The sequence below is a fragment of the Hevea brasiliensis genome, chromosome 15, assembly GCF_030052815.1.
Source record: "Hevea brasiliensis isolate MT/VB/25A 57/8 chromosome 15, ASM3005281v1, whole genome shotgun sequence".
In the NCBI taxonomy this organism is placed as follows: domain Eukaryota; kingdom Viridiplantae; phylum Streptophyta; class Magnoliopsida; order Malpighiales; family Euphorbiaceae; genus Hevea; species Hevea brasiliensis.
In genome coordinates, this window is record NC_079507.1 from 65,931,088 (window position 1) to 65,944,572 (window position 13,485).

At 31.6% G+C, this 13,485-nt stretch overlaps 2 protein-coding genes and 1 pseudogene across 2 annotated transcripts; all 3 read left to right on the top strand.

Annotated features, from left to right (window-relative positions):
- Nucleotides 1-344: 344 nt before the first annotated feature.
- LOC110653370 (calcium-binding protein KRP1) lies at nt 345-1,050 on the top strand. The gene has a single exon (XM_021808966.2). The coding sequence runs from the start codon at nt 551-553 to the stop codon at nt 917-919; it is 369 nt and encodes a 122-aa protein (XP_021664658.2). The 5' UTR covers nt 345-550; the 3' UTR covers nt 920-1,050.
- Nucleotides 1,051-6,797: 5,747 nt separating this feature from the next.
- Nucleotides 6,798-9,947, top strand: LOC110653295 (G-type lectin S-receptor-like serine/threonine-protein kinase At4g27290). The gene is made up of 7 exons (XM_058137156.1): nt 6,798-7,125; nt 7,229-7,327; nt 7,453-7,619; nt 7,742-7,952; nt 8,059-8,287; nt 8,387-8,543; nt 9,561-9,947. Exons 1-7 carry the CDS (start codon nt 6,798-6,800, stop codon nt 9,945-9,947), a joined length of 1,578 nt encoding a protein of 525 aa, XP_057993139.1.
- Nucleotides 9,948-11,016: 1,069 nt separating this feature from the next.
- Nucleotides 11,017-11,135, top strand: LOC131174178 (U2 spliceosomal RNA; annotated as a pseudogene).
- Nucleotides 11,136-13,485: the final 2,350 nt, after the last annotated feature.

Below are 13,485 nucleotides of genomic sequence, written 5' to 3' on the forward strand. Positions count from 1 at the left end.
ATATTTAACATCCATTGCCCTTTTCCACACGCCTTCGTACTTTGATTGACCTTCTCAACGACGTATAATTCATTAGTCATCGCTGGTCCCTTTTCTTCCTATCATTTTGACAATTCTACCCCTCATGGTTTTCCTTCCTCATTAAAAGTACCCCAGAACCCACCGCATTGTTTCCTCTTAAATTACCATTGTCCCCCGTAAAGACCAATTAAAGTGGACAAGATTTGAACTTTTCCATTGAAATGACGCCGTTATCCCTCATCACCTTCCTAATGCTTCGTAATAAAATCTACCTGCTTCCTTCGGACCTTCCTTCACTGTGACCGTTTTACCCCTCGCCTACCTTCCTAGAAGCCCATGTACAGCTCCAAGAAAATGGTCTTGACATTCCTTCCTTACCTGTATCCTAGTTGTCTTCCATGGCCTCTCCATCTCGGAAATACCATCTGCCCACCTATTTATAGACGCACCCATCCATTCATTTCTCATCCTCAGCAAAACCCACATCTCAATTCTCCAATTATATCTCTATTTTTCTCCAACTTCATAGATGGCGTCCTCACAAAACCAAAACCCATCCCCCAACTTCCATGACTACCTGCCTCTTATGGCCCACAAGCTGGGCGGCGATGGCCTAATCGGGGAGCTATGCAATGGGTTCAATCTTCTGATGGATAGTGAAAAGGGTGTGATCACTTTCGACAGTCTGAAAAGAAATTCTGCTCTATTGGGATTGCAAGACTTGAGTGATGATGATTTGAGGTGTATGTTAAAGGAAGGTGATTTTGATTGTGACGGCGCACTCAATCAGATGGAGTTCTGCGTTCTTATGTTTAGATTAAGCCCTGAGTTGATGGAGGAGTCCCGGTTTTTGCTAGAGGAGGCTCTTCTACAGGAGTTGAAGGATTTTTCTTATTGAATCTGTATTATTCTTGGGCTTTGATTTCCCATTTGGATTTTTTTTTGTTTGATATTCTTTTGTTGGATCTAATATTTACTGATGCTATTTAGACTATGAAAAATACAGAAAAAGATGACAAATTTACGCTTCGACTGTGTTTATTCTTTCTTTTTAAATTTCTTGTGGAGTTCTATGATCTGTTCATTTATGAGGAATTAAATCGTGGATTAATCTTATGCTTGTGGCTTGTGCAAGTTCTAATCCAGCAATTCCCCTGGATTAGATGAATGTAAATGTGCTTTCAGTTTAGGTTGTTATAGTCAAAATTCAAAGCAGAAGCAGAGGAAGTAGGTTTGGACTTGTCAAGCCTCCAGCTGAGACAAATGCTTGAGCTTTTTTACTGGTAGTGGCGGTCCATTAAGTACTGAGTTAACTAATATAGTAAGAGAAAGGAAAATTCCATAGCTGCCAGTCACAAACTGAGGTAATATTATTTTCTATTGATCTGCTTGCCAGAAGGATAGGTAGCTGTTGTTGCAGCAGAACTCCGTCAAATGGTTGGCTGTACAACTGTATAATTGAAGAGGAATACTCCTTATTGTTTGGGAATAGGAAATATGTTGTTGTTTCCCTGTCTATTTGTATATGATTGGACAGGAAACTGGAAATGGTGTTGCTCGACACATTCTTGCAAGTTAGGCACTTCGTACTCTGAGAAGCGTTGCTTTTAACTGGAATGTGATGTTTCATTAAATTAACTGAAATAGTTATTGGAACATCTTTATTTAGGGAGGAGCAGGTCTGTCCTATCCATAAATAAGACAGGCCCTGCAAAAATTCAGGGATGGCTACAACAATCAGCAATCACCAATCAGGTGTTGGTATATTGTTTGGCTAAGAAATGAAGATCATCCTGCCAAATTTGGAGGGGTTTGGGGTTTAAACCTTCCCAATATGCATGGTAATTATCCCCGCTGGTGGATTAAAACTGGTACTGTTTCTTTTCCCTGCTTAACATTGATGTATGCGGTGAATGTTAACAACGAAAAAAAAAAAAGAAAAGGAAAGAAAATTTCTTGATTCAGCTGCTTGTATTGTTCAATCCTAACGTTTTTCTCTAGGTAAACAGTATTACTTTTCATTCGATTAATGCTACAACAGTTGAAATGAAATTGGTGATGCTACTTATTTGGGAAGAGAAACATCATTCCTTACGCTAAACACTAAAGATGGTGGATTGTGAGCTGTTCCTTTTGTGCTGATATGGGATACGTGCTTGATCAATAATTTATACATATATTCTGTAATGTCATATTCACAAACAACAGTAACCACTGTGGCAAATTGGTTGACATTACATTTAAAGGGCTTCTAGCAGTGAGATGGTAATTTATTACCGAAGATGATCCAAGCTTGCTCGGAGACAAATCTACCTCGACTAGACCTTTGTCCTTAACGAAGCTAGGTTGTTTAGGTTGAGGAGATGTATTCTCACCATTTGGCATCAAAATTACTGATGCCATGCTTGGCCTATGTATCCTTAAGATGTTGCTCATATGGGAGACTAATATGTCTGATAGGTTGCAAGACAACCTAGGAATGAATCCAGTATGTCTAAAGCTTGCCTTCTTTCCAAAATCTTCATGCCTAAAACATATTAGAACAATTTGTGAAATTTGAAGATGTGAAAAAGGGGTGTAAGAAAGACGAAAATAGAAATAACAGTGAGAGAGAGGTATTCTGCTCTGCCACTATACTTCTCTTTTCATTTATTATTTCTAGCATTAAAATGTAAAGACACCAGATATTACTTAGAACAGGTCATCACTGACATATTCTGGTGCCATATAATCACCGCAAAACAAATGGAAACTTTATTAGTATATGTATTAGTTTAGAGATCCTGACATGAAGTTCTTGCAATTTTTCAACCACTCTGCTCGTGTTTCTTTCAGTTTGATAACCTCCCAAAGTTCTAGCCATGCCGAAAACTGAAATTTTCGGGTTCATGTCATGATCAATTAAAATATTACTTGCTTTGAGATCTCTATGAATCACTCTCACTCTGGAATCCTGAGGAAGATAGAGAAGCCCTCTAGCAATCCTACCGAGAATATTGAAATGCTTTGGCCAACCTAACAGCTCACCTTTTGTTTGATCTGGCAAATTGTGTACTCATATTATTAGTCTGACTTGATACTTTTAACACCCAGAATAATATACAGGATTGTGTTGGGTTGCCATGAATACAATGGATTACATTTTGGCCAACTAAATTTATTAGGTTTTGAAGGATCCAAACCAAAAATGAAAGAATTCAGGCTTTTGTTGGGCATTATTCATAAATCAGCAATCTCTCCAGTCTTTGTGTTGGAGTCCCACAAGAGTGAATCAAATCTAATTGACTTAAATCACTTAATAATCAAATATTGCCTACATTTTTGAAAACTTTACCGAGTCAAATTTCATAAGGTATCAGAGCATCCCATAATCCGAACTCTGAAAATAACTAGACCTTAATCAAAGTCAAAGAATTTCACGCCTTGGATGCAGCAACAAAGTAGCTTAACAAGATTTCGGTGTTGAAATTTGCAAAATAGTATTATTTCATTTTTAAACTCATTGGGTCCTTGTCCAGAGCTCTTTGATAGCCTCTTCACATCAATTTCTTGTCCGTCTACTAAAGGTTCCCTGGAAAATATCAGTTGCAAATTTCTTTTGTTTAGAATTAAATGAGTGGGTATTTGTTGCTATAGTCATTTTATTGTGAACTCGAGAATTTACCTTGTAGAGAGGTCCAAGACCACCTTCTCCTAGTTGGTTCTTCATTGAAAATTCATCAGTGGCTTTAGCTATTGTAACTACATCAAACATTGTAGCTCCTTTTCTTGATTTTGGTTTTCATTTTCGGATCACTTTGCCTGTGATTTTATTTATTTACTGAATTATTTGAGGGAAAAGAAAAAAGGCTTCAATTGAGTTAAAAATCTCCAAGTTGGTTTTCTGTCTTTACTGAATTATTTGAGGGAAAAGAAAAAAGGCTTCAATTGACTTAAAAATCTCCAAGTTCCAATGCATTTAATCCCAGAAGGAGCGTATATATATAATATAAACGGTATAAGCAAATAGAAGGAGATATTCTTAATTCTGAAAACTGCAAGAAAATCAAAATCCATTTACTCATTTAAGGTCAATAAGTCCTTTATTAGACACGGCAAATATAGCAATTTTCATCAATGGTAAAGTCTGGCTTATTAACGTGCATTCCTTAAACGCCCAGTCAAGCTCTTTCCTTGTTTATTAAGGAATCCAGATGCGAAAGATTGGCTTATTTATGAATTAAACTTTGCTGAAAATTCAAGGTTTCAGACCATTTAAACCATTGATTTTGATTGATATAAATCAATTTGACACTAAACTTAACTGCAGTTCAATTTAAAACTAGAATCGTATTAATTTAATTTGAAATAAAAATTGAATATAAATCAATTAAATTTAAATTGATCAAAGTTGATTTTGGATCGAATCAAGAAAAAATCAATTTGATTCAAGCCAAAATATATTTTTAATTTTATTTTTCAAAAATCATTTAATAATATTTTAACCATCTAAATTGAATCGAAATTAAACTGAAATGAAACCTTCAATTCAATCTCGATTAACCGTAATCATTGAACCAAAATTGGCTTAGCCCAAGCCGCCAGCGAAGTCTATTTGGCACAATTTCTTAGATATTTCCAAATTCAAATAATTTCCAAAGTATTAATTAACAAATGGACTCATGAGCCCACACTGATTTAACTATTATAATATTATTAAAAAAATTAATGAAATTTATTTAATTTTTATATATAAAATACTAATATATAGTTTTCACATTTAATGAGTATATTTATGAAGGGGATATTTTTGAGAAATAAAAAGGGACTTATTGAACTGATATATTTGAATTTTTATTATTTGGTGTATTTAATTAATTTTAAATTGATTTTATGACCAGGTAGAGAATCACGAGTTTTAGTATTATATTAGATATTTTCATCTCTCTTATTTTAAATATTTTTTTAAAATTTTTTTATCACACTTTATTTATTATTTTAAAATATATTATTAAATTAAAAAAAAATATTAGTCAAATTATAATTAATTTATTTTAATTTGAATTTATATAAGTAATTAGATTACTTTACACATCAAAATAATTGATCAAATCAATGTTATAATCTAATCATTTATATTCACCCTTTAACTTTTATTTTTTTCGATGTGACTTAATTATTTTTCTAACTTTACCTGTATTTATTATTATTCTTAATGCATTTATATTTTTCTTATCATCTTTTTCACATTTTAAATGTATGATGAGAATATTTTAAAATATTATTAATAAATTTTTTATAAAAAATAAAATTATTTAATTATTTTTTTATTTTTTATGTATAAATTCTAAAAAACAATTAAAATGAGACAAAGTATATATATATAAAATTAGCTACATAATTAGGAAGTTAATTCAGTTTCTCCCTTTCCATCAAGGCATGAACCCTTACACTAAACCAGTTAGGAATTCAACTTAAACAGATGTGCCAAAATTTAGAAACATTTGAAATTAATTGAAACCTAATTACAGCATCATCTCCAATGTTTAATTTAACTTTGAGAATTGGATTAAATTTATTTTTTTATTCATTTAATTTCAATTGACATGTGAAATTTTATTATTTTAAAAATGACAATCACCCCTAAATTAAAATCTATTAATAAATTAAATTCATTTAATTAATAACTATATAGTATGCAATTGAGTTAAATCTCAAAGTAATTTAGTAATTTTCCAGAAGGTTTGTTGACTGTCAATTCGATTGCATACTTGAAACCAAAGATTCCAACCCCATTGACGAGGAGAAATTAATACAGAATCTTTGAATTAGACCCTTAAATTCTAACGTGAAACTCGGTGATTTTTTTCCCTCTCATCACATTATAGACTTTTCGTCATAACTTTTTTTTAGTGAAAATCATTTTAGGATTAAACACCAAAATAATTTTAGGATTCATTATAATTTTTAAAAAAATAAAATGTTAGGTATGGTGGAGACGAATTCTTCAATGAAAATAAAATAAAATTAAAAATATAAAAAAATAAATAAAATCCCAAATTTAATTTCAGCTTTATAAAAAAAAAAAGGAATTTTTTTAGTAAAAAAAATGAGAGATTTGATTACGATTGAGAGATTTTTTTTTTTTTTAATTTTAGGTCCACATTACTAATTAGTATCCACAAAGACTTGGATTCATATTTAGATTCTTGGATTCTGACGTATATCAGAACTTAGTTTTGACTTGCCTTTCTATTGATTAAATATTGTCCAGTGAAGTGAACCCAAGTGAAAGAACTTGATCTTAGCGCGTATAGCCAAGGCTTTAAGTAGCTTCGAAAAAAAAGATACTGTAAAAGTTAACTTGATCATTACAAGGTTCAAATTTCAGTTGAGATGGGTTTAGAATCAAGATATTTTTACATTTTCACTATTCCCAGAGCGATACTCATCGTAGTCATCTTTTCGAATTATACAAGTTCAAATTCTGAAGGTTGCAATCAAAATTGCCCAGCTGGTAGCTGGACAGCTGCACTCATCTACCCATTTGGATTCGCTGGTGGCTGCCATATCCGTCTGAACTGCACCGAGTCAGGAGACATCCTCATCGGAGATTTTAAAGTCCATAGAATAACTAAAGATAGCATCTGGGTCAAAGTTCCTGCCAATTCTAGCTGTCCAATCGAAACAGTAGATAAACTCTATGGCACCAACTTTGCACCAAGTTTGCAAAATCTTCTTTTTCTTGTAAATTGCAGTTATTCTTCTATCTCTAATGCCCGACTTTGAATCCAAAGATGGATCCTTCCACAAAAATAAACATGGGATGCCTGTCAGATGGATACAAAAGGGTGAAAGATCTGTTGAATGACGTCCAGAAAAATAGAACAGATTGTCCGTCCTTTTATTCAAGCATCGTGGTCAAGCAATCACCACCTGTGATTAACATGATTAAATTAGCATGGTGGTTAAATGGAACATGCAAATGTTCCGAAAACGCTAACTGTATTTTCTTGTCTCTCCCCCATGGAAAAACTGGATACCAGTGTCACTGCAACAAAGGGTTCAGAGGAGATGGATTTCGAGAAAGCCTGCCTTGTCAAAGAAGTGATGATGATGATATCAGTCAGTTTAATTTTTCCTTAAATTATCATCTGCAGATTGTATCATCAACACTAATCCTACTTTGATTTTCTTGTTCTTTCATTTTTTTTTTTTTTTGACAAAGAACACTTCACAAAGATACTTGCCATGTCGGTGGTGCTTGCTGGAGTGCTGCTTCTAATCCTGTCCTTGCTGTTGCTGTCATACCTACGGACAAAAATGGGTAATTTTTTTTAACTAGAATCATTTTCTTTCCATATATAACAAAATTAGCTAGTGTAAATTTTCTTTTCCCCCACATGCACTCTTCCCCTTCTTTCTCATGGAGATCAATTTCTTTTGTTGCAGGGATATTTGGAAATAATCATATGAATGTTAAAAATAATGATAGCAGCCATAGCCAAGAGGAAGATTTAGAGCTGCCTCTATTTGACTTGGCTACAATAACTAGTGCGACGAACGGCTTCTCTGCGAACAACAAGATTGGAGAAGGTGGATTTGGACCCGTCTATAAGGTAGAAAAAGAAATTAATCAACAATTGCACAGGCGGATTCCTTTTTTCGGTTCAACAAGCCTCTTGAAAGTTGGAATTGGTTTCCCTTTTATATTGGAACTGTTATGCGAGATACTTTGCAGGGTATATTGGAGGGAGGACAAGAAATAGCTGTGAAGAGACTTTCAAAGAGTTCTAGACGAGGCCTTAAAGAGTTCAAAAATGAAGTCATCTTAATTGCCAAACTTCAACACCGAAACCTGGTGAAGCTTTTAGGATGTTGTATTGAAGGAGATGAAAAGATGTTGATCTATGAATACATGCCCAACAAAAGCTTAGATTCCCTTATTTTTGGTTCCACTCCCTGAACACATACATTACTTTTCTTTTATCTTTTTAAATAATTAATATATATAGTTTCCATTGGTAATTGTGATTCATGGTTGGAAAAAATTGTCAGATCCAAGAAATACCGAGTTACTAGATTGGCCAAACATCATCAATGTAATAGTTTCAGAGCTTATTTATTTACATCAGGGCTCAAGATTAAGAATTATTCGTAGAAATCTTAAAGCTAACAGCATTTTAATAAATTATGAATTGAATCTTAAAATTTCATATTTTGGTATGGCGAGAAGCTTTGGAGGAAATGAAATTGAAAAAAATACAAATAAAGTGGTTGGAACATTGTATGTATGTTTTGTAAAAATTTTACTTTTTGTGGCTTTCTTCTATATACTGCTTCTAATTTTTTCGGTTTTAATTTGTTAATATGGTATTTGATGCAGTGGCTACATATCTCCAGATTATATGTTAGATGGGATTTACTCAATAAAATCTGATGTCTTCAATTTTGATGTTTTTATATTAGAGATAATTAGTGGGAAGCGTAATAGAGGATTCCGCCAAAAACACTACAGCCATGGCCTCAACATTCTTGGTTATGTGTGTGTATATATTTGTATATAATAAATATTCTAAGGATAAAAAAAAAAAAAAAAAAAACGATAGCAATAAATATTATATTGCTCAAATAATGTAAATTAAAGATAATATATAATTAATAGAATGAAGTTTAATTTGTCTCTTATACTTGTTTGAGAGATCTAATTTAGTCCATTTTTAATTTTTTATCTAATTTAATTCATAAATTTTAATTTAAGCTCAAATTAGTCCAAATTTATTATACTCTTCATTTTTTAATATTTAATTATTTTTTATTTTTTAATATTAAAATATTATTTTTATATTATATAATTAATAAAAATATTATTTTTTGTTATTCAATATTATTAATTAAACCGAATTATTTTTATATTTTCATATAATTAATTAAAAATAAAAATTATAATAATTATACTTAATTAAATTGAAAATTAATAAAAATATATTTTTTATTTTCATATAATTAATTAAAATTGAAAGAACTATAATTAATTTTAATTATTTAAATTAGAAAATTTATGTTTATATTTTCATTTTTAATTTAAAATTAGAAAATTATAATTAAATAAAATTAAAAATATAAAAATATTAAATTTTTATTTCCATATTATTAATTAATATTAAAAAATTAAAATTTAAAAAATTAACTAATTATAATTATTCAACAAACATTAAAAATAATTAACAAAAGTAATTACCTTAAAAAATATTAAAAAATAAAAAAATAACTCACGAACCAAAGTGATGAGTAAGTTATACATTCCTTAATTTTGGATGAATTTGGATATAAAATGAAACTTTAAGGTTAAATTGAAGTAAAAATTTAAAATTAATTAAATTGAACGTCTCAAGTAAATTGAAGTTTATTCATATAATTAATATGATATATTTCAATAAATAACACAAGCATAACAATTATTTATCTTATATTGACTTGTCTCACAGCATCTATATATATATATATATTTTAAAATCAAATCCACCCAATTAAAAATACTTTGTCTTCACATTATTTAGGCTTGGATGCTCTATGTGGAAGGAAGATATTGGGAACCAATTGATGGATCAACAGGGGACTCATGCAGTCCATCTGAAGCAGTGCGATTAATTCAAGTTGGCCTGTTGCGCGTTCAACAAAATCCAGAAGACATTCCTAGCATGTCAGACGTGGTTCTGATGCTGGGTGGAGAGGGCACATTGCCTCAGTCTAAGAAGCCTGGCTTTTACATCAAAAGGGTTTTGCTTGATTTTAAATCTTCCTCCAGCAGCAACAAAATGTATTCAGTCAACAAGGGCATCATGACTCCTTTGCAAAACTCCGTAGATGCCACTTCATTTAATGTTCTGTGCTATGAGTACGTAAAATACTTGATAAAAGCCCTTCAAAAACAACATTTTTCTTGATAATGTTCATGGTGTATTTGCTAGCAATTCTCAAGTATCACTTTGTTCAATAGATGAATTAAAATACAATTACTGAGATGAATTAATCCGCAATTACGGGTCCCATCCATCGTTTCATTCGGCAACTAAATTTCAAGCAATGTTAATAAATATTTTTCAATTCAAATTGATTCGATAAGCAAATCCCATTAAATAATGTATTATAAATAAATGTCAAAGTGAAAGAAATCTTCTAATTTTTCTGATAATAGCTCACTGATACGAGGGTTAATTATTAAAATAATGTTAAAAAACGCAAATTGCAAAAAACATTTCTAGAGAAGGCATTTAAACGAGAAAACATCATTTTAAAAGCAATTTCCATGGAATGTTGAGCTTTGTGGCATCATACATGATATTTAATTTTTTTTATTAATACTACTTGAATATTATAAGCGAATCAATAGTAACACTATACTTCATGTAAGGTTTTATTTTTTTTTAACTAATCTCCTATTAAATATCATTAGTTATTACATTATTAATTATTTTTTACTTTCTTAATTCTTACTCTTTTGTTAGAGTTACACTTAATTTTTAATTTTTAACTGTGTATCAAACACTTTCTTAATTTTATACATAATATTTTGAAGGAAGCTCAACATTGCTATGAAAACATCAATCAATCTAGTATTTTCCGAAGTATCTACAATGTTCATTTATTGATTTAACAACTTGAAAAAAATGCTAATTTGATTAGTGTTTTTTAAAATATAAATGTCATTGATAATAGATAACAGTACCACTGAGGTTGCTTTTTAAAATGATATTTTCTTGTTTAAATGCTTATTTTAAAATTTCTTTTAATTAGTTTTTTCTTAACAAACATTACTTCATTAAATAATTTTAAATTCATATTACTTTAATAAATAATTTTTTAATATTATTTTAATAATTAACTAATAATATAAAGTGTGATCTTAAAAGAAAAGAATCGGTTGCTAAAGGGAATTATCCCATATCGCTTTGGAGGAGGCTCCACCTTAGAAAACTGTCACTGTAAAAGACAATTGAAGGCGTTGGCTCAAGCGTGTCTTTCTCGGCCTTTTGGCTAAGATCAATTGTTGTATCTGTTCTTATCAGTTTATATATATATTGTTACGATCCAATATATGAATCAAACCGATACTAGAACCTGGATCAATCTAAATCTCCGAGGCCCGTAGTAAACTTTACTGTTTTCAAACTCATGACAAGACTCACAATTTAGGCCCATCATGCATATAAAAATAATTTAAATTAAAATATTATAATTTTATTTTGGACCAATCTAACCTAACCCAATAATTATCAAAATCTTAAATTAGGGGAGTCCAGCTCAATCCGGTTACATTGTTTACAAATTGTTTAAGTATCATACAAATCTTTATATATTAACCTCGAGAATTTAAATTAACACAATTCCTAACAGGGTCTATACTACAGCTAACACATGCAGAGTTCTAAATTACAAATTTAAGGGATAATAATAAAATTAAGTAATTATTAATAACCTAAGAGAAAAAAAGCAGGTTATTCTGAAAAAGATCTCCTCCTGTAGCCTGGAAAAAATATGGTGAACAGGAGTGAGCGTTCGACTTAAAGAGTAAAATACTAATTTTAACTACAATTTCTATAGCTATCTAAAGCTAATGCATCCTAAGGAGTGGAATGCAACATTATCAAAATTTTCATACAAATCATATGATAACAGTAAAAAGGCAATTTGGAGCACTCACCCATCAAACACTGTTCAAAGAGTACATATATGAGAATTGATCCCCTATACAGCTCTATTAATCCAACTTTTGCCAGCGAGTGTCTCTCAAGCCGGACTTTCGCTTAATAAGCCAAATGTAGGGTCCCAGCGAGTGTCTCTCAAGCCGTGTCTACCTCGACTTATCCATCAAAGACTGGGTACCAGCGAATGTCTCTCAAGCCGTGTCTACCCGTCCTGTCAATATCCAATACCACACCACACGAACGCACACTGCTCCAAATTATCACAAACAATATCCATGACACTTCATCAATTATGAACGCAATATAAAACGTGCCTAGTGTTTAACTACATAGATAAATATTTATAAGTGATGCATAGGCATGCTTGAACATATAATGATATCGAAATTATAATTAAAATTAATATTTTACTCACAGTGCACCAAAGGCTATTGTGGCTGTTGGGTGGACGAAAATAGCTGACCTCAATCACCTAGATAATTATATTATAGATTTATTAGTACTAATTCAAAATAAGACTTTAAAGAAACAACAGACAGCCTAATTCATGCCGGAAATCCAGTAGACTTTTCCCTATACCTAGGACCTACCCACCAGCAAAATGATTCAAATAACACTTCTAAGCTCAACCCATATCTTATTATTATTATATAGCCCCTCCAGGGCCCTCCAAATCAGGCAATAATTACAATATCAGACAACTCAATTATAAGACTTCAAAACTAATATTTTTCAAAAACTATCCAAATTAACTTTAAAAATTCTATGAACTTACCCCGCGGTCCTTAACAATATTATAAGGCTATTGCAAAAGGAATCATAATTTTCTAATCATCCACTAATATTTTATGAATTTTTATTCTAAATCAGTATTAGCCGAAAATGAACAACTTGGAGTTCGGGTTTACCTATGCCAAATCTGATACCTGAAACTCGTCCAGAACATCTGAAAATGCTAAGATTGACTATAATATTGATCACGTTCTGAGACAGGCCGCCGGGCAGTCAGATCTGGCTAAAAATGCAATCCTGACACCAGTGAACTATCTTTGATCCGATTGCATCTAAATTAAGTCCAAAATTTGTTAATAATTATCATAAAATTATTTTAAAATTTTGGAAATCGAAAAAGTTCGAAAATCTCACCAAGCAATCTGGACCATCCGATTATCTCCTTTTTCAAACGGTGTCCGATCAGAGCGGGACCGGTCCTATCTCGAAGATTTCGCCATTCTGAGTCCATCGGTGGCCTCAAATTTCTTATCCGTCGGTCGGATCGGCCGGAAACTGATGAAACCCACATGATTTTTTCTCAACTTTTCCTTGCCGAATCGTCTCTCTCTAGCCACCATTGGAGGTGAGGCTAGTTAGGTCTTGAAGCTTGCTGTGCCAGAAGTTGAACAAGCCCTCCCTTGCTGGAAACAACCATCGGACGACGCCGAAAAGTAGCTGCCTCGCACACGCATCTATCTCCCTCTGTTAGTAGTATGCCCTAGAGCATATCATTTAGTATGTATCTTGTACATGTTTTTATTAATAAAAGGCATTTTCACTTTTCCATTTACATAATATATTTATGCGTAATAGAAAATGTCCATTGATATATTGTTAGAAATTCTATTCTTAAGTTGTTAAGAATATGAGTGACAGTAATTCTAGCACAAAGTATCATAAATAGGTTCACAATCGAGGATACTTCACAATAAGGACATGACTTATCCAGAAAGATTGTAATCATGTTTGTTGGAATGGTGAGTCTCATGCCATATAACAAACA